Below are 21,235 nucleotides of genomic sequence, written 5' to 3'. Positions count from 1 at the left end.
GTCCCCCTCGTCCCCCTCTACCCCGGGAATGTTGTTGAATGCTCGTGGCCTAAAAACAAACATGTGCACTGTGCTGCAGGCAAAGCCTCCGCCCCAATCCTATGAGATTGGATTCAGTCAGCGAAAACGTTGTTGAGCAGTCGTAAATTTGAACTTTTATGTAAGTGTGTTATAATGCCCCCGCTATACGATTCCTCCCAAGATTCCTCCCCAGATTCCACGAGAAGCAAGAGACGAGATCGCAACATGGAAATTACATCATGAGCAGCACACGCTATCCCAGATAGAAATTCCTGGTGAAATTTGATTCATCAAATCTTATTTTCGAGTTGTGTAGCTTTTGATAATGAAATTGAAGCAATTTACAAAATGACTGAAAGTTTATGTCATTTTGAGTTGATTCATTTAAATCATTCTTGTTTTTTCTCTCTTTGGTTTGGTTTCTTCAGAAGTTTAAGGGTAGAAATTTAATGGTGTGAGCAGATCCAACTTTTGAATGTCACATATTACTCTGTTCATAGATATAATTTTACTTTATTAGTAAAGCCAGAGGTTGAAGTTTTATAAGTTAAAACAAAATTAAGCAGTCACAATTCTGCATGCAGTTGTTAAGAAATGAAAATATTTTTTTCCATAAAAAATTTGAATCGGGAAAACTAATATTCCTAGCTGAACATCTACTAGAATTGACAAGTTTGACATGACTGACCGTACTAAGACAGAAATTCTGTTTCCTAATATGATAAATACATGTGATTGACACATACTGATGTAAATGTTTGAGTATTAAATGTGATGTCATTCTGTGACCTTTGACCTAGCTTGGTTTCCAGGTCATCACTTACCATAGCAACACCCAGATTTGTTTCAGAATTACATGAAAAGACCAAGTGAAAACATTTCCTTTTAAACTTTATATAATAAAAAAACTTTGCATGAAAAGTACAATACTTATAATCATAAGAAATTTGAATAAGCCTTTCTGCCCGTGTGAAACGTACAAATTAGGAATCAAATTCACTGTCTATATTGTCACACATAATGAGTAATGTGCAATGATAGTGAAATTTAATAAAAAATAATTTCACGGTATTTTTTATACAACACATAGCCCTTTTTTCATGTTATTCAACAATTCGCTGTGTTCGGGGAGTGACATTTCACTGACCTAACAACACACCCTGCACCTAAATGTTTGGAGTCTGTCAGTGTCAGACAATGACAGTAAAACGACAGCTTATCACAGAGGTCAGAAAGTTAAACCAAAAATCTCTAACCCATGTCAAATCAAATTCCAAAGGTAAAATCAAACATTCTACAGGTAGATTCCCGAATATCTAACATTACTGCCATCAGGTTTGGTTGACAGTCAAGCTCTGTCATAATCAATGTACAGTTTTGAAGTATCTAGTACTCTAACTGAAATAAAATTTCAATAGTAAGATAAAAAATAATCTACAGGTAAAAATAAACATCCAACAGACCTAACATCAGTATTGGTCAAACAAAGGTGTTTTGTCATAACTTACATTTCTAAAAAAAATGGGAATTTCATTAAGAATATTTGGGTTTTAATTCAACTTTTTTTTTTTAATCATTTGGAGAATGTCCCAAGCTGACCTAAAAGAAAAAAAGAAGAGAAAAATCTGAAAAAAGTGAAAATCTGTTATTTTTGTAAAAGAAGAAAATCTTTGTACAACAGTATTTGAGAAGGAACAATGCTAGAATCTGAAGAAATAACTGCCATTCTCTGTTGGGAACGAGCAGATAGTTCTGAGGAAAAATCACGACCTTTTTATCAAAACCAACTCCATCTAAAAGTCATTTACAGCTGATAGAGCTCCCTCTGTAAGTATATTTTCCGTGGTCCATCGAATAGCGATCTTTTCATCTCCTACCCATTGCCATACCCCAGCTCCCTACTTCAAAGCTGGCAGAGGAGTTTTCATGAAGGACTAATATCTATTTAAGTGTTGCTGCTCTCCTGAAAGCAGACCTCTGGGTTAAAAGGGAGCCTCACTCCGGGCTGAACCCTAAAACCCACAGTGAGTAAGTAAATGGGAAATGTATCCAGGCCATATGAAATATTAACTAATAAATCACGTTGAACCCTGAGAGCCGCAGAACCTCTCTAACCTACACATTTCTATATGAGGGACCCAGCATAAATGGGTTTTAAAGTCAAACCAGATTACACCAGGCCAGAAAATGGATCTAAACGGGGAGCGGAAAGGAAGGCATGCACTTATGCTCCTCCACGACTTGAAGAGTTCGCAGGACGTTCTTACTGTGGAACTAATGACAGCCCATAGAACATGTGTTTGTGTAAGGAAAAATGGCTGCTTCAGATTGTAGTGTAGAATACAAGTAAGATTAATAGGATTCTGTCTCCACGACTACAGACATGTGGATCGTTACTGATCTACACCATCAAATCTGCCCACCATTTTGTTATTAATACATCTTTCTCCTACACTTCTACTTCATAGATGGATAATTGGTAACAACCGCACCCACCAACAAAACGGCTATAATGTGTCGTCATGGAAACAAAATAACTATTTCAGAAATAGGATGACAACGGCACATCAAGTTTATGTTGAATTTTGTTCTGATTTGATTTGAGGCAAAATATTTTCAAGAATTTCGAATCTGTGTTTTTGAGTTTAGTTTAGATCTTACAAAACTGTAAGAATGTAAGATATGAGGACATCTATTTGTATTTTCTTACAATTTTGGTCTAAATATCCTGTAAAACAGTGTGTAACACACAGACCAACATGTATCTATACTCTCATTATCCACATGCTATGTAAAATGAGTTATTTTCATTTCGATCAAAGTCAAAATACAAACAAATTTGTTCTTGATTTCAAAACAACTTCCATAAGTTAAGGAATATGATAGATATGACAATTGTAATACTCATATAAATTTGGAAAGAAAAATAGAGAATGACAGACTAAATTTGTTTATGAACAAAACATCGATCCAGAGGTAAATTAAGGTACCCACGACTGAACTCATAAGATTGTATGACCTTTGACCTCCCGACAAAATTTACCCCCCTCAGACTGACCTTGTGATAAACAGATCAATACATGTATAGGCTCTGCTACTTTAAAATATTAAATGCCATAAATAGAAAATATTCCAACTTTAATTTGACGAAAATAAATCTGCTATTAACTTGCAGTAATTATTGTAGTCTTGATAGAGACAAATTGGTTTTCGGACCGCACTATTTATCAAATTTCCTATATAAATATCCCCAGAGCCGCTATCTCTACTCAAATACTGCTTAAGATTGTAGGACAGGATATTGAATACCAATGTAATTATGACTTCGCAAAATAAATCTGACGTTATGTAAGGATTCGTGGTGTTGGCAGTGCTGGCTTAGCAATCAGGAGGGTTCTATTACCCAGTCTAGGGTTTACAACATCAGGAGAAAAAGTTTAAACTCAGTTTATCTAGTTGTAAATCTTCAATACATGCACTCCAGGTGAAAAAACACTTGGCTGCTTCAATGAAAGTAATTGCACTCACATTCGGCTAGCGAATAGCATCTAAAAACACAAACAGTTTCTTAATGTTGGAGTTAAGACAAGGCATGTTTCTATTTTGATCCAGTTGGTGTCTCGAGATATTTTTTATTTGCGGTAAATATATCATAAAATTTCCTCAGTATCAATGCATTTTTTCACACAAGAAACATTTGATACCATACATTTTTTTCCTACTAAAATTTCTATTAAAATATCTGCACAAGAAAATAAAGAATTTTTAGTGTTTTAGGCACTTTTCTGGTTATTTCTGTCAATAACCTTCCTTTGAGATGTAATGATATAGGCTAATAGATATTTGCCAACTTTTAAATACAGTATAACTACAAAAAACAAGCTTCAAGAGGATAATTTCTCTCCCATTAAATGTATGTGTCATATTTATCATGTGTTTAAAGAGTTTCAGTGACCATGAATGAAATGAGAATCTGATACCAACACTTAATTAACAGACACCATTTCTAATAGAGAGAATTGTACGATACTTTTGTGATTTCGCCAGAAAACAATACGATAGAAAACCCTGTAACTTTCCTCTCTGATTGATCGTTATAACACAGTACCCTCGGAGATCTCCTAACTCGACCCCAGACATATTTCTCCCACAACGTAATCTGACAAAGTCACGAAATAATTTATCCAATTTCCTTTTTGTTTCAGTCGAAATTCTGTCTACATTGTCAGTTATTTAATACAATATCCTGTTACATACTGACAGTTAACCTGTGACCTTCCCGGTTCTATAAATAGATCTAGCATGACCTTGATTTAGGACAGCCTATTGCTGTAGATTTCATGATCTACTTTGAAATTACAAAACCTTGTGGAGATTTTAAATGCTGAAGACTAAGGTCATGTAAATCTCATCTTTTTTTAGATAGCATCCCTGAAATATATCACAGTAAGGTACACTCTGTGTAAACTAGACCCTGACAACAGAAAATAATTCAAATTTTGTAAGCTCCACTGGACATTATAAATGTGTCCAAATTAAATTAAATGAGTCTTATACATGTATCATTTGAATTTAGAACTAACTTGGTTTCGTTAACATTTAATATCTTGCTGGTGTAATCTAAACCCGATCTAACATGCTGATGTACGTTTCTGAGTCAAAACATTTATCAAATTTATGTTAGACATTAAACGTCAAAATCATGCCGTATAAAAACATCATAACAACTTTATGGTAATTGAATATCTGCAGTATCTGTAGTATAAATAGATACATACACCACTGTTAGCAGAGTTCAAAGATCTGCAATCAAAACGCTCAAATGTTGAAAACGTTTCAAAAACCGTTGACTATGAAACAAAATATGTGTTGAAGACCCAATTTTGTATTTTTGAGTAAGTTTTTTCTAGGTAGGCCACAGGGTGTTACAATTTCCTCCTCATTGTTAAGCGATAAGAGAGGCCCATCGTAAAACTTCAGCATCAGACTTTAAATCTCCCGGACCACACAAACACAAGCAAATACATCATACCATATCTGATTAAAACCCACAAATATATAAGTTATGAAATAAGAGATAAACTTCCATGCCGTTCGTATTTTTATTGACAAGATTTGAAACAGAGAAGTCGTTGGAGAGTCTAGGTGTATCTCACCTAGGCCATACTCGATGCCACCATCTTGTTTTTATGTAACATGGATTCTGTCAAAATTCTGCACTCTTTTATGGTAATCTGTACTCCCTCGGGAAGGTAACCACGGATACACTGGTACGCTTAGCTCAAATCTGGCAAATTTCAGACATTTAGAAAAATAAAACATTTGAAAAGTGTAATAAGATGTATTTCCTCTTTGGAAGAGAAAAAATAATCCTTTTAACTTTAAAAAAAAAGTATTGTTTTGGAAATGAGTTTTGCTGCACCGTAAACCTGGCTAGTCCCTTGCCTGGACAATACCGAAAGGTTTGGAGTACAGTTGGTGCTAAACAATACTGAGTTGTGTCAGGTGTGAGATTCTGTTGGACTAGAGAAAGTGGTGTGAGATTTAAGATGTTAGTTTATCTGATCTACGGAAGTCTAACCACTGAGGCTGTGGTAAACTGAAATATACAGTAATAACCGTAATCCATTTCCAAGCATCTTAGCATAAAAGAGCAAGAAAACTGATCATTATAATGAATTCCTGGAGACACCCTATTTATATGAGCTGGGTTTTACTGAACGTTTTATGTTTTGAGCATAGATATTACAAGCAATGACATTTTAGTTATCACTTGCAAAAAAACAGTAGCAATTTTTTTACTGAACTCTTTTATAGACGAAACAAATAAAATCTAACAGCTTTTGAATTAACTACAAATATAAAACATCATTTATAGTCTATTTCTTTGTTGTTTTATAAAAGAAAAACATAATAGAATTTTGGCCTTAATAAACTGTATAACCAAGCTTCTATGCAAAATGTCAACCAATTAACCTTTTTTAAAAGATATGCTTGATTTCCTTAAAATGAATAATTCTTTTTTCAAAACAATATTTGTTTTTTTTTAAGTAAATGTTGTCTACAGAGACCTGTTAACCCATTCACCCCTAAAGTCACATTTGAACCTTACCAAATCAAAGACTGGTCAAGTCCAGTTTAAATGTGTAGGGGTGAATGAGTTAACATGCCAATATAATAAACACTTTAGCCATTAAACACAGCCATTAGGATTTCTCATTATGAGCCCAGCCATTTTCTTTAACATATTTTAACTGATCTGTTTTTGGCATTTGTCTACGCAATAATTCATAGATCTGTGTCAGACAGAAATAGATCATAGATCTGTGTCGGACAGAACTAGATCATAGATCTGTGTCAGACCCCCCCAGATCATAGATCTGTGTCAGACCCCCCCAGATCATAGATCTGTGTCAGACCCCCCCAGATCATAGATCTGTGTCAGACAGAACTAGATCATAGATCTGTGTCAGACAAAAATAGATCATAGATCTGTGTCAGACAAAAAATAGATTATAGATCTGTGTCGGACAGAAATGGCTCATAGATCTGTGTCAGACAGAAATAGAGCATAGATCTGTGTCAGACAGAAATAGATCCTAGATCTGTGTCGGACAGAAATGGCTCATAGATCTGTGTCAGACAGAAATAAATCATAGATCTGTGTGACACAGAAATAAATCATAGATATGTGTCGGATAGAAATAGATCATAGATCTGTGTCGGCCAGAAATAGATCATAGATCTGGGTCGGACAGAAATAGATCATAGGTCTGTGTCAGACAGAAATAGATCATAGATCTGTGTCAGACAGAAATAGATTATAGATCTGCCAGCGTAGGTTATATGTAATTAACAATTTGGCATTGAAAAATATCAACAGGTCCACGTGTATTTTTCATTTCTACATCAGTTTCACAACATATGGATCTGACAAGTTGGCTGTAAGATGGCGGGAGGAGGGGGGAGAGGAGGGGGGAGAGGAGGGGGGACATGGCACGTGGTCGTGCGGGCATGCATGCATGGCATGGATTTTAAGTTACAGGAACCACATGTAAATTGATGTTTCTTACCTCCCCCCAAAAAGACTTGTCCACACTGCCAACGTTATTCCATTATCGTATTTTCATGCATTCTACCTATTTGTTAAACAAGTTGACAAATCTTTCAAAACTGGATCCTGAGCACCACTATCAGATAAGTGCAAAACTTACAGTACAAAGTCTTGTTAGCTTGCAAAATTACCTGATTCATTATTATTCTAGAAAGAAAAATTGAATTCAAGTGTTTTAAGATATACAAAGGATTTAGGGGGTGATTTTGTCCTGAAAAATTGTATCTTTCATTGAGAGTTCAATGAAAAATCTTTCCAACAATAAATCAAACTTGTCATTAAATCCACCTTGGGAACACCTGAGGCCCGTCAGGTAAATCCACCTTGGGAACACCTGAAGCCCGTCAGGTAAATCCACCTTGAGAACGACTGAGGCCCGTCAGATAAATCCACCTTGGGAACACCTGAGGCCCATCAGATAAATCCACCTTGGGAACACCTGAGGCCCGTCAGGTAAATCCACCTTGGGAACACCTGAAGCCCGTCAGACAGCAGGTGGGAGTCTTTTCTAAACAGATTTGGGGTAAAAACTAAAAATAGGGGAACAATACCGGCAAAGAAATCCTTTAATATAGAGAAACAGGTAAGACAGACGGATCGTAGGATCAGGGGAGCACTGGCAGCTGATCGTAAAAGGAAGTTCTGGTCGTCTACTGACACAGAGAAACAGTTGGTGGGTATGGAGTCGTCTGCCAACTCATTGTTGCCAATGGTTATCAATTAAGAATTGTTTTCCAGTGTAAGGTATTATCACGGTATAGAAAATTAATATTTAGCAGTGCTTGTGGCAGTCAACCTTTCGCCCTACGCCCATGAAATTAATTTTCGCCCAGTGTTAATTTCGCCCTCCACATTTACAGTAATAATGATGTATATGATAGTTACTGATGTTGGCTGTAATGATAAACTCACCCGCATTATTGAGGGCAAAAAAGGTGGAAAATAAACTGGAGCAAAACAGTCCTGGTAAACAGTGATTTTCCAGAAAGCCTAATGATAAGTTTTACTTCTGATATCTAATCAACGAAGATAAATCGTTGTCTGATCTTGTTTACATGTTAAATGTATGTCACCTCACTTAAAGATTAGAGTTATCTCCCCCAGAAACCTCATTTCTCCGTATCAGTCGGGATATCTGTCATCCCGTTTAGGGCTAAAGGCACCCAATCATTACTTAATAGGTACAAAATATGGCAGAGAGAATTCGGAGATTTTACAGTTGGTACTTAATCATGAATATTACAGTATTAGCGTCACTCTGCTTTGAAATTGATGCAAAGGGTCAAAGTGTTTAATATAAATATTTGTATCTAAGTACAATTCTACATGGATAAAACCATGTGGTGGCTCTTAATGTCAAACCAAGGAACAATCCATCAAACCTATTAATAGATGATAAATAGGAAGTTAACACAGTGGAAAACATTTGGACGTTGCAACAAAGAAAAGCTATGTAAACTCAAGAGGAATATCTGTAAAATGCTTTTTTAAAACCTGTTGTTGAGATTTCGAGATGAGAATATGACCAATTATTCCAAACATTTGGCAATTTAGAATAGGAATTAGATCAAACAGAAATGGTAGAAAAGATTTTGTCAAAGGGAGATTACTCTTGCGTGAAGTCTAATGGTCTATTCACAGTTAAAAGGCTCTCTTTCTTTTTCCTGGACGTTGTATGTGTATATGTTTGGTGCTTCCAACAGTGACACGCTCATGTGAATCATATGCAAATGACCCGATCAAATATATATCTGACGACTTCCACACTGATGTCCTAAGAACGGCTATAACGGCTTCTAATAAATCATTTCTTTAATGGTCGTAGGCCATTCATACGAGGTGTTTAGGTAGCTGAGCACCCCGGACTTGGCGTCCAGGTAGCCGCGTTTGACCTCGAGATATTTTGAAAGATAGTTTGAGGTAATTACCCGCGTATCTCTTCACTACATTCTATAGAAAACACATCTGATACCCCACAAAAATCAAACTTATTTTTAGAGTTTTAAAAAAACACCTTTTTTATCTAATGGACTGCTCCATTTCTTTGAAGTGGCCTAATCCAACATCTTATCCTGGGGAAGTTAGGATGATCAGCGGAATATACGTAAACTACATCATGAGTAATGACCCACCTATATGTTGTGGTTTCTTTTTTGAATTTTTTGATCTTCTTTTGTAAATTCAAACTTTCAGTATATATATCAGAAAAAACAGACTTCCAAAACACCGTAAATTTTTAAGATTCTGTTCCAATATATTTCAAATCACAAAATTGTATTTGAAATTGATTACTCTGCCCTGGTTGAGACCCAAGCCTAAAGTTCTGATCGTAATTCACTTTAAAGTCTGTTAATACAATATGTAGCTTCTGCTTTCTAAACAAACAGGATTATGATGAGCTGTTTCATGGGAAAAAAATGTGTTACAGAGTTGTTTTCTCTCAACATTCTGAACAATCTGTAACAGACAAAAAGTGATGCATGTTTGCACTGAGGAACACTGTTCGCCTGATGTAGGAAGTCCCCTGTTACACACTGTGTGGGGAACACCCTCCGTAAATGACTTTTTCATTCCAGGACCCCAGTAAACATTGCGGAATGGCTGGAACTATAGCTTCCCCACACCCCAGTGGAGCTTATGTATGTCCTGTTGTAGGGGTAGCCTAGCACTGTCCTAAACCAGCACAACTAGCTACATAGGGTAGACTACCCCAAACCAGCTATAAAGGTTAGGATAGTCTCTGTCCTAAACAGGGTACCAGGTTAGGCTAGCACTGTCCTATAAAGGGATAGGAAGGTTAAGACTAGCTCTGTCCTAAACAGGAGTAGGAAGGTGAAGGCTAGTACTGTCCTAAACTGGAGTAGGAAGGTGAAGGCTAGCACTGTCCTAAACAGGAGTAGGAAGTTGAAGGCTAGCACTGTCCTAAACAGGAGTAGGAAGTTGAAGGCTAGCACTGTCCTAAACAGGAGTAGGAAGGTTAAGACTAACACTGTCCTATAAAGACTGTCCTAAATAGGAGTAGGAAGGTGAAGGCTAGCACTGTCCTAAACAGGGGTAGCTAAGATACCATCAACCAGTACAGGGGCAGATTTAGAGGATAGGCTGGACCTGAAATGAACCAGGGGCAGCTAGGGTAGGCGAGTCCAACAGGTAGAAGCATTTCTCATACCAAAATGATAAAAATGATATTCATTATTTGTAAATCAGGTCCATAAGATATTAGAATACAGTAGAGATTTGTCCCTGACTATCACAGGATATGGTAGACAAGTAGAAACAGTGGAGTACAATTCCTAGGGAGTGTTTGTGTCCCCCACTGAGACAGATATAGCCAAGAGTATCATTAGCATGAAGCTATAGGGATGTGGCTGACTGGTACAGAGTCTGTAACCAAGGAACTCAACTGAGTAATCACCTCTCAATGGGACCCTAACATACATACTCCTACACTCTACAGTAATACAGGGTACACCTCTCAATGGGACCCTAACATACATTCTCCTACCCTCTACAGTAATACAGGGTACCCCTCTCAATGGGACCCTAACATACATACTCCTACGCTCTACAGTAATACAGGGTACACCTCTCAATGGGCCCCTAACATACATACTCCTACACTCTACAGTAATAAAGGGTACACCTCTCAATGGGACCCTAACATACATACATACTCCTACACTCTACAGTAATACAGGGGACACCTCTCAATGGGACCCTAACATCCATACTCCTACACTCTTCAGTAATACAGGGTACACCTCTCAATGGGACCCTGACATACATACATACTCCTACACTCTACAGTAATACAGGGTACGCCTCTCAATGGGACCCTAACATCCATACTCCTACACTCTACAGTAATACAGGGGACACCTCTCAATGGGACCCTAACATCCATACTCCTACACTCTTCAGTAATACAGGGTACACCTCTCAATGGGACCCTGACATACATACCCCTACACTCTACAGTAATACAGGGTACACCTCTCTACGGGACCCTAACATACATACTCCTACACTCTACAGTAATAAAGGGTACACCTCTCAATGGGACCCTAACATACATAATCCTACACTACAACTGTAATACAGGGTACACCTCTCAATGGGACCCTAACATTCATACTCCTACACTCTACAGTAATACAGGGTACGCCTCTCAATGGGACCCTAACATCCATACTCCTACTCTCTACAGTAATACAGGGTACACCTCTCAATGGGACCCTAACATTCATACTCCTACACTCTACAGTAATACAGGGTACTCCTTTCAATGGGACCCTAACATACATACTCCTACACTACAACTGTAATACAGGGTACACCTCTCAATGGGACCCTAACATCCATACTCCTACACTCTTCAGTAATACAGGGTACACCTCTCAATGGGACCCTAACATACATTCTCCTACCCTCTACAGTAATACAGGGTACCCCTCTCAATGGGACCCTAACATACATCCTCCTACACTCTACAGTAATACAGGGTACACCTTTCAATGGGACCCTAACATACATACTCCTACACTACAACTGTAATACAGGGTACACCTCTCAATGGGACCCTAAAATTCATACTCCTACACTCTACAGTAATACAGGGTACTCCTCTCAATGGGACCCTAACATACATACTCCTACACTACAACTGTAATACAGGGTACACCTCTCAATGGGACCCTAACATACATTCTCCTACCCTCTACAGTAATACAGGGTACCCCTCTCAATGGGACCCTAACATCCATACTCCTACTCTCTACAGTAATACAGGGTACACCTCTCAATGGGACCCTAGCATACATACTCCTACACTCTACAGTAATACAGGGTACTCCTTTCAATGGGACCCTAACATACATACTCCTACACTACAACTGTAATACAGGGTACACCTCTCAATGGGACCCTAACATACATTCTCCTACCCTCTACAGTAATACAGGGTACCCCTCTCAATGGGACCCTAACATCCATACTCCTACACTCTTCAGTAATACAGGGTACACCTCTCAATGGGACCCTAACATACATTCTCCTACCCTCTACAGTAATACAGGGTACCCCTCTCAATGGGACCCTAACATCCATACTCCTACACTCTACAGTAATACAGGGTACACCTTTCAATGGGACCCTGACATACATACTCCTACACTCTACAGTAATACAGGGTACACCTCTCAATGGGACTCCAATAGGAAGGTTACATCAAAATAAACGGATAACTGCTGTACTTTCACTGTCACTTATTTTCTTCATATCATCTGACATCCCTTTGAATATTTAAAAAAGATTATGATTAAATCTATCAGGAAGATATATCTATTGTGAGGGATTCTAGCCCATAACTGTAAGATCAGTCGGTCATATGTTTGAGACATAACTTGTCAGGGGGAGATAACTCTGCTATGTCCGACATGTCTTTACACTTCACATGTAGTGTAGTTATAACCGTCACTTCCCCCAATTAACATTCAACGCCGCGGCTTACACTTACGCATATGTATCTTACCAGGACATGTCAAGTCCCTCACATAAACATGTCTCCCCAATCTCACCTCCTGACCCCTGACCTATGATTTCAGGTGTCCTTGACGACAAAGCAGTAACAGTGAATACAATTCGTAGTTTTCAATGCAGAAGATGTCTTTGCTGTTTCAACTGAATCAGAGTTCGACAAGGACAGTTACTGGTTTGGCATATTTACCATATCAGTAATAAATTGATGCTTTGTAATGAGCAGAATGGGAACAGAATTAGGTCATGTTTGGAAATAAGCCCATCCCTTGTGTACAGAACTAGGTCAAATCCAGAAATAAAGATACTTTATAAAGACTCAAATATTTCAAATATTTTAAAATCAAACTGTTTGTGAGGACTTTTCCATTTGAGCTAAAAACACTGGTAAAATAATACAGTTTTTTCTACACATATTTAAATCTCCTCACACCTACTTGTAAAAACAACACTCCCCACTTAAAAAACATTACATGTATCCGAGCTAATCTCACTCATCCAAACAATAACTGACATGGAAATGTAGAAAGCGATCCCCTCGTTGGTGTTATGGTGCACGGCTGCATGCTATATGTAAGTTATACAGAGAGGAATCAACAACTACTCCGTCACTGGGCCGTACATCAAAGCAAGTCTTTGTTCTCCGACAAAATAGTTCTCTCCTTCAAGGTTAAGTTGTCTTCAGGTGCACATGTGTGTGCATGACCTGCATCACTGGCAGTCTCACTCGTTGACAAGATCGCGATTTATGGTGTGTGGAAATGCGTTATGGGAGAAGAAATAACTGTAACTAGGTAACAAAACAGAATGTATATATGTATTTTGTTATAGTGCTACATTTTAATAGCTGCATATTAAATGATTTTTGCATCACATTTGTAATGCTATACAAGTCATAAAACTCGTTCTAAATGATCGTCATAAAACTAACCTTAAATAGATCTCAAATGGAAAAATAGCTGTTGTGTTTAATATGACTACGTTTTATCGCTAATATATACCACGCACAAATTTATCTCATAACGTCCAGTTTTTATACAATTTAAAATTATACCCACAGATGAAACCAAATACGCAGTGTTATACATTTTGTTTAGCAACTGTTTTGAAAACAATCCAAATTATATATTGAAGAATGAAATCTTATATGTGACTCTAGGGCTCAATGAAACTCTGACAGTGGGAACAATTTCGAATTATAATAATGATGAAATTTTATATGTGTCATTGACATGTTGGGGTAGAAGTCCGTTACTGTATCCACCAGATTGTCGTACATCAGTTTAACTAGCCGCACTGACAGTGCTAATGATAGGGTGTGTTCCAGCATGATGTAACATTTCTGTCCCCGAAAACGCAATGATGAATATGATGTCACTTGAACATTGGTCCGCTACAACATTTACAATTGAGAGTAACTCCCCTTTTTGAGGCTAGAATATTAATTTCCTGTGAATTTAATTTGGTCCATATAACAAAAAATACACAAATTTTCACACAAATCCTGCCCTACGTAAGTGAATCAGAGTTGACACCTTGAAGACGTCACACCCCAGTCGTATTTTAAGAACAGCAATGAAAAAACACAATTCTAACCATTTAAACAATTTTCGAATGCAGATCAAGGGGACGTCTCTTGATAGTATTGATTTCTGAATATTAGCGCAAAAATATCCACACATTAATATTTATTTATCGGTTATGTAGATGAAAGAAATGTTAAAAAAAAATCATTTCCGCACTCGGATCAGCTGAACAAGTCAATATGCGTGAGAACATTTCAACACGTGAACATTTTCACTCTTAACGGATTTAAGGTAAGGAGTTTGTCAAGGTTCATCAAATTTCTTTTAGTCTGTTTAAATGCACACTGTTGTTTTAGTCAATGACAGAATATCACCGATGTGGTGCGATGATCCGATGATCGTAGATCGTAACAAGTAAACAAGACAAATGATACAAATACAGTGACAAATAAATGAAGGGGAAAGGATGATAGAATTAATAAAGAAGGCTGAGCAGCCACCTGGTGACAACAGTACAAATACTATCGCTATGGAGCCACGGATCTTATGACAAATATCCCACTTGGACACATATTTTTCTCTGTTCAGTTGACAGTAATGGCTGCGCATGTCATAACGATGGAGAAGCTCCCTGATAAATATTAAATGCTATTTCACATCATTTGCACACCGTTCAGACATTTTGAGACGTTTTACTGAAGAGTGCCCATTAATGATGTCACTTTATATGTTACAGGATCGCAGTAAATCATCACCTCACCGTCATTGGCCTGCCTATAAATTACCTGAAAATGTCATCGTCACATGATATCAAGGCAAGTTCGTCCAGTTTACACAAGACAAATGCCTTCTGTCATATATAGGCAAACGTGTCACAGTGATTTACCAGGACTGATGGCGGATCTTTTATACACGTCTGAATCGTGTTCCACTCCTTCAACCATTCATTAATATGTATACAATATAATTTAGCTCGTTCATCTATAAATATCTCTGCATTTTGTGTGCATGTCTTTATAAACCTGTATATGACATCTGTCAGATCCTTACAAGCATTCAAGTGAAGTAGATCTCAGTTGTTTACAAGCATGAAAATAAATAGATCTCAGATAGTCACAAGCATGTATGTGAAATAAATCTGTCTGTTATAAGTGTGTCTGTAAAGTACATAGTAAATCTCAGAAAGTTACAAGCATGTGTGTGAAATAGATATAACTGTTATAAGTGTGTCTGTAAAGTACATACATAGTAAATCTCAGAAAGTTATGAGCAGGTGAGTTGTGAAATAGATCTCAGATTGTTACAAACATTTTTTTGTAATAGATCTGACAATTTTAAACATGTCAGTGAAGTGGATCTCAGATGATCTCAAGCATGTATGTAACATAGATCCCTGATTTGAAAATCGTTAAAAGCATAAGATTTACCTAATAAATGCCATATCAAACTTTCAAGGGTAAACAGGAAACTTGTTATGTATTGACAAGATTGCGTCTTCTATAAAAGTTTTATTTTCATTTACTGTCTCGACAGGCCAATTTGCTCATCAATTGATGTTAAAAATATCACTAAAACTTCAGCCTCTAACTATTACATAACTTGCTCTATCATAAACTCCACACATTCTTAGACATGGCTTCGTAAAAACCAGAATTCTTCGCCCTAGTTGCTATTTTACCATGCCATTATAAAATCTATTTATATCAGAAATTACTAGCAATAAATGTCCATTTAATAATTGATTTTCAGAAAAATTCAAAAATAGAATATGAGACAGGAAAAAGGTAGTTTTCTATCAATTTTATTTGGTTTCAAGTCAATTCATTTTAACTCAAAACAGATGTTAATTCTGTATTTCTCAAATCCCCTGATAGATGTGTGTGTTTCCCATCAAATATAACATTATCAAGGATAATAAAATTTGATATTCACAAAATCATATTTTACAGAGATAGGCCGTGTTAACACTGAACAATCTTATCCTTCCTTCAAACTTAACCTGTCAGAAAAAATAGGAAAAAATAACTCCAAAAACTTTTTGAAGAAAATTTTGAGTTCAAGATTGTAATAGTCAGGCCTCAAACATGCATATAACAAAAAAATTGCTGGTTTTCAAGTTGAGCCACACCAACTTAGAATAAAAAGTACATAAATATTGTCTTTATCTCGACTCTGATCTTCACTTTAGACTCCTCTACCTCTGTACAATATGTGTATCAAGAAAGGCATGCTGGGAAACATGGCTGACCACAGCAATAACGAACAGATTGAAGTAGGGACATATGTGGCAGGAGCGATACAGGAGTAGAGGCAGGGTGAAACACACCTTAAAAACACCCAATCCCACTCTGCCATTATGTCAAAAATATGTAGTTAACAAAGTTTTTACATTTTCAATCACATTACACACCGCAGAGGTCCAGTCCATTTTTTTCACCTTGTTTCAAAAAGCCATGAAAAACCCTGTTGTGGCAAGATGGTAGTATTTTATTAAGTGAATGTAATGAGAAACCATCTGATACAGAAGTAAATAAATAGCTCTGGGACTCGGGCTACAAGCCTTGTCAGTCTACAGCTAACATCTACATACATCTCCTATTGTAGTTTACTCAGACTTTAAACAGTCCCTATGTAGACAACAGCTCCACTTGTCAGGGTTCAAAACGATCGGTATTAAGAACGAAGAGTTAATGTACCAACAGTTTTCATATATTAGATCCAAAAAAAATAAAAAAAAATATGCAAAGTTTGAAAGTGAAGGAAGAACATGGCCTCTGCTGTAGTAACACTGGCACACCTCTCACGAAAACATATAAATCATTTCTCTCCACCAAAGATAAAAATGAAATCAGATGCAAGACTTGAAATGAAGGAGAGAATTTCCCAATTTTATAATAATGGAGTGTCGGCGCTTCATGTCCCCTTGTTTGAAGACAGCCAAGTTGTGACAACAGCGGTTTAATCACATTGTACTATATTATCTTTCAGGGAAAAAGGTTTTTATGTTTTTATTATCAGGTGTTTGGGGCTGGCTTCGAGTATGACACTGATAGCGGGCAGAATCCCAACAGAAGCCAAGAACAAAAGTGTTGGACATTATGAAAATCATCAATCATGCTTTTGTCTCTCCAAACTGTTTGATGAAATATTTCTATAATTATTCAAAATGAAATTGATGAAAGATTTCTATAATTATTCAAAAGGAAATTGATGAAAGAAGAAAAAAACCAGAAAAATTGTGACAAACGAAAAATTAAGAACAATAATGGAAAGAAAAAATAAACAAATAAAAAATAACATCGAAGAGATAACGAAGGTAAAAGAAAGACAGCTTAAATGGGACAGAATCGCAGTTCATCTGAACATTGACTCTTGATGTTAATGGTACCGTTCTATAAAACATTGAGTGTGGGATTGTAAGAGATGGCAAACACGAATAAAATAATAAAAATAGCCAGCTCACAACTAATCCTAATATATGTCACATAATTCATATTTTTTCTTGGGTTTATTTTAATAACATGTCAAAAATATTGAAATGTTGATAAAGGTTTTCTCAAATATCTTGCAACGAAAACTTCTCACCACACAGAACCTGCCGTACCAAACCACTTACGCAGTGGCAATGTACATAAAACAAGAGCGCATGGCTTATTTCAGACCAGGTTTCCATCTTTTCCGATAGAAATCTAGATTTTGCGATATATTTCTGAAATATGGCATTTGTAATGTGGATATCACATCCTGCAATCATATTTCTGAGATACAAAATTATAATTAATATATTTCTGATAGTTCCGAGCCTTCCTTATAATACTTCAGTCATGAGTACCAGACAGCAAAAACAGACCGGACCATAAGCCTACACATTCCGAGTGGGAATTTAAAAACTTTGTTTTGCATTAAAGAATGTAATTAGAACGTCTCATTAACAACAATAAAAATAGACTCATTTAAGATCGTTTTTCTACATGTAATTAAAACGTCTTTAGATTAAAAAAGACTGGTACAGTTTTTGCACTTATGAACAATTTTTATTATTCATCCTATTCCAGCAATAATTTCAGGCTATTTTCACCCCCACAACTCATTCACCCCTGAAATTTCATAATAAACTATATTCCAACATTTGAAGTGGAAGAGTTCAAATGTGTCTTCAGGGGTGAATGAGATAAAAGAGGAGTTTTATAAAAAAAAATATCATTGTTATTATAAAGAAGCCAGCTTAAAAACAAACAATGAAATTATAAGTTTACATTCTGTTTTATAACTATTGATAATTTATTTGTAACTTTGTAAAGACTGAATGCAAAGTCAAGTGATAAAGTTGAAAAAAATAATCCCGGAGAATCAGAAGAAATTAATCGGGTTACACACCTGACAATAGAAGTGGTGACCCCCCAATGGACCCCCGGCCTAGTGGTGACCCCCCAATGGACCCCCGGCCTGTAGAGTACATCCTCCACCCACCAAACCTAGAGTCTGTTAGACACAAAAAACAGGTTTCCCGTCTCCTCAGCCATCCCTGTATTTTTGACCAACACTAATATCATTTTGGCCAATTTTTATAAACACAGTTAAAATCTACCTCTCTGCTCTGTTGGATAAAATGTTTTGTTTCAATTTCCATCAAATTCTGAAGTTCATGCATTTCTGTTACTTCTTAATTATTTGAATATAGTACGTTTTGGAATTTAAAAAATCTCATTGAATTCCATTTTTTTTAACGATTACTTTAACAAACTATATATTCTCAGGTATATAAAGATAATACTTATGGTACCTATATTTGTTTAAAAAGCTACAAGAATTTTTAAAACAATGTTCTTTTTATTCTTATTCATTTTTATTTCCTTATAGAACTCACCCAGCCCCCACTGCATTGTAGTTTTAGTTTTGGGTGGAGTCTGTTCAAGCCTTAATTATATATAAGTACACTGTAAAACATCATTAATCTTAGCAGTTTACCTCACATTATAAACTTATTGACACCATTGTACTTCTTAACCCACTTCTGTGTTTTTATCCAATAGATCACGAGAAACTTCACAATATAAATATGTACATCATGTGAAATAATGACTGGCCCCCTCACCACCTGACAGTGATTAACTGGCCTTCATACCAACACTGATTCTCCTTATCAAGGGAGCAGTCCTTATCTTTAAACCAGCTGCAAACCTCCACAAATAAATTAGTAAATCTACCAAACTTGACAGTCAAAACTGGAGAAATAGGTGATTTAAATGAACCCTAGCTAGGATTGGCTGTATCCCTGAGTCACACATGGTTGATAAGCTTTGTTTAATATGGTGAGTAAATTCTAATTAGAGGATCCCTAACAATGCCCCTACTTCCTGTAGTATATACACTGGTGTACCTCCCCGCTCACCTAGCCTGAGCGTAACTAATGATAGGTTTTATCCAATCTGATGGGCAATATATTTTTCCGGAGTCAGTGTCGTTTTTCTTCCTTTTTTTCTCCCTAACACAAACTTATGGTGTACATGTATGTGGATGGTTGGAAAATAACTGGCCCAACTGATCCGATTTCAAACAGGAATTTTGTTTATCTGTGTTTTCACATCCCGGAACTTTGACGGCAAATTAAATAAATTTCTAGACTGTTTATCAGGAAGGCAAATTATAATTAATTTTCAAAGGTTATCAAAAACTTTTCCCAATTGTTGTTATCTACTGGCGAAAGTGTCAAGAATTTAAAAAGGTGTTGTTTAACACAGTTTGATAAACTGCTTCTTGTAATATGAAATAGTGTCTGTGAGAATTATCTATATTCTACAAAACTGCTGATAATCCATGTATCTACGTATGATTAGTTAAATGGCTGAAGTGCAGTTGTTGTTCACTCGATTTCTCACCCCCTCTAGTGATTAGCTGAAACAGTCACTCTGATCAACTTCATGTTGGATATTCAAAGGATTTGTCTTGCCATTGGCTGAAACAGTCATGTGACCTACCTGCTATGGAAAAGGTAAGCACGGCCAGGAGATAAAGGCATTGTCCTATCCTCATGTTGTTCGTGCTCCAATGGTTCATGTTTGTTCATGAAGAGCACGGACCCCCGCGGCCAGGGCTTCCCACATTGAACCAGTGCCTCACGATTTTACTGGCAGTCTGAAACAAGCAAAAATAGCAAACAATAAGTCCACGTCACAGGATTCTGAAATCACCAATCTAAGTAAACCCATCAGTAGACAACAAATGGTTGTCCAAGTCACAATCTAAATCAACCCATCAGTATAGACAACAAATGGTTGTCCACAAGTCACAATCTAAATAAACCCATCAGTAGACAACAAATGGTTGTCCACAAGTCACAATCTAAGTAAACCCATCAGTAGACAACAAATGGTTGTCCAAGTCACAATCTAAGTAAACCCATCAGTAGACAACAAATGGTTGTCCAAGTCACAATCTAAGTAAACCCATCAGTAGACAACAAATGGTTGTCCAAGTCACAATCTAAGTAAACCCATCAGTAGACAACAAATGGTTGTCCAAGTCACAATCTAAGTAAACCCATCAGTAGACAACAAATGGTTGTCCAAGTCACAATCTAAGTAAACCCATCAGTAGACAACAAATGGTTGTCCAAGTCACAATCTAAGTAAACCCATCAGTAGACAACAAATGGTTGTCCAAGTCACAATCTAAGTAAACCCATCAGTAGACAACAAATGGTTGTCCAAGTCACAATCTAAGTAAACCCATCAGTAGACAACAAATGGTTGTCCAAGTCACAATCTAAGTAAACCCATCAGTAGACAACAAATGGTTGTCCAAGTCACAATCTAAGTAAACCCATCAGTAGACAACAAATGGTTGTCCAAGTCACAATCTAAGTAAACCCATCAGTAGACAACAAATGGTTGTCCAAGTCACAATCTAAGTAAACCCATCAGTAGACAACAAATGGTTGTCCAAGTCACAATCTAAGTAAACCCATCAGTAGACAACAAATGGTTGTCCAAGTCACAATCTAAGTAAACCCATCAGTAGACAACAAATGGTTGTCCAA

At 36.7% G+C, this 21,235-nt stretch overlaps 1 protein-coding gene across 5 annotated transcripts in view; it reads right to left on the bottom strand.

Annotated features, from left to right (window-relative positions):
• Positions 1-21,235, bottom strand: part of LOC110442266 (brother of CDO-like) — a 192,213-nt gene that overhangs the window by 41,385 nt on the left and 129,593 nt on the right. For all 5 annotated transcript variants that reach the window (XM_021485781.1, XM_021485780.1, XM_021485778.1 and 2 more), the window contains one exon: positions 20,175-20,331. In XM_021485781.1, the coding sequence (XP_021341456.1) occupies positions 20,175-20,253 (79 nt within the window). In that variant the 5' untranslated portion in view covers positions 20,254-20,331. The remainder of the gene's footprint in view (positions 1-20,174; positions 20,332-21,235) is intronic.

This window comes from Mizuhopecten yessoensis, unplaced genomic scaffold (assembly GCF_002113885.1).
Source record: "Mizuhopecten yessoensis strain PY_sf001 unplaced genomic scaffold, ASM211388v2 scaffold716241, whole genome shotgun sequence".
Lineage (NCBI taxonomy): Eukaryota > Metazoa > Mollusca > Bivalvia > Pectinida > Pectinidae > Mizuhopecten > Mizuhopecten yessoensis.
Note: the sequence above shows the minus strand (reverse complement) of the source record. Positions and strands in the feature narration are given on the sequence as shown.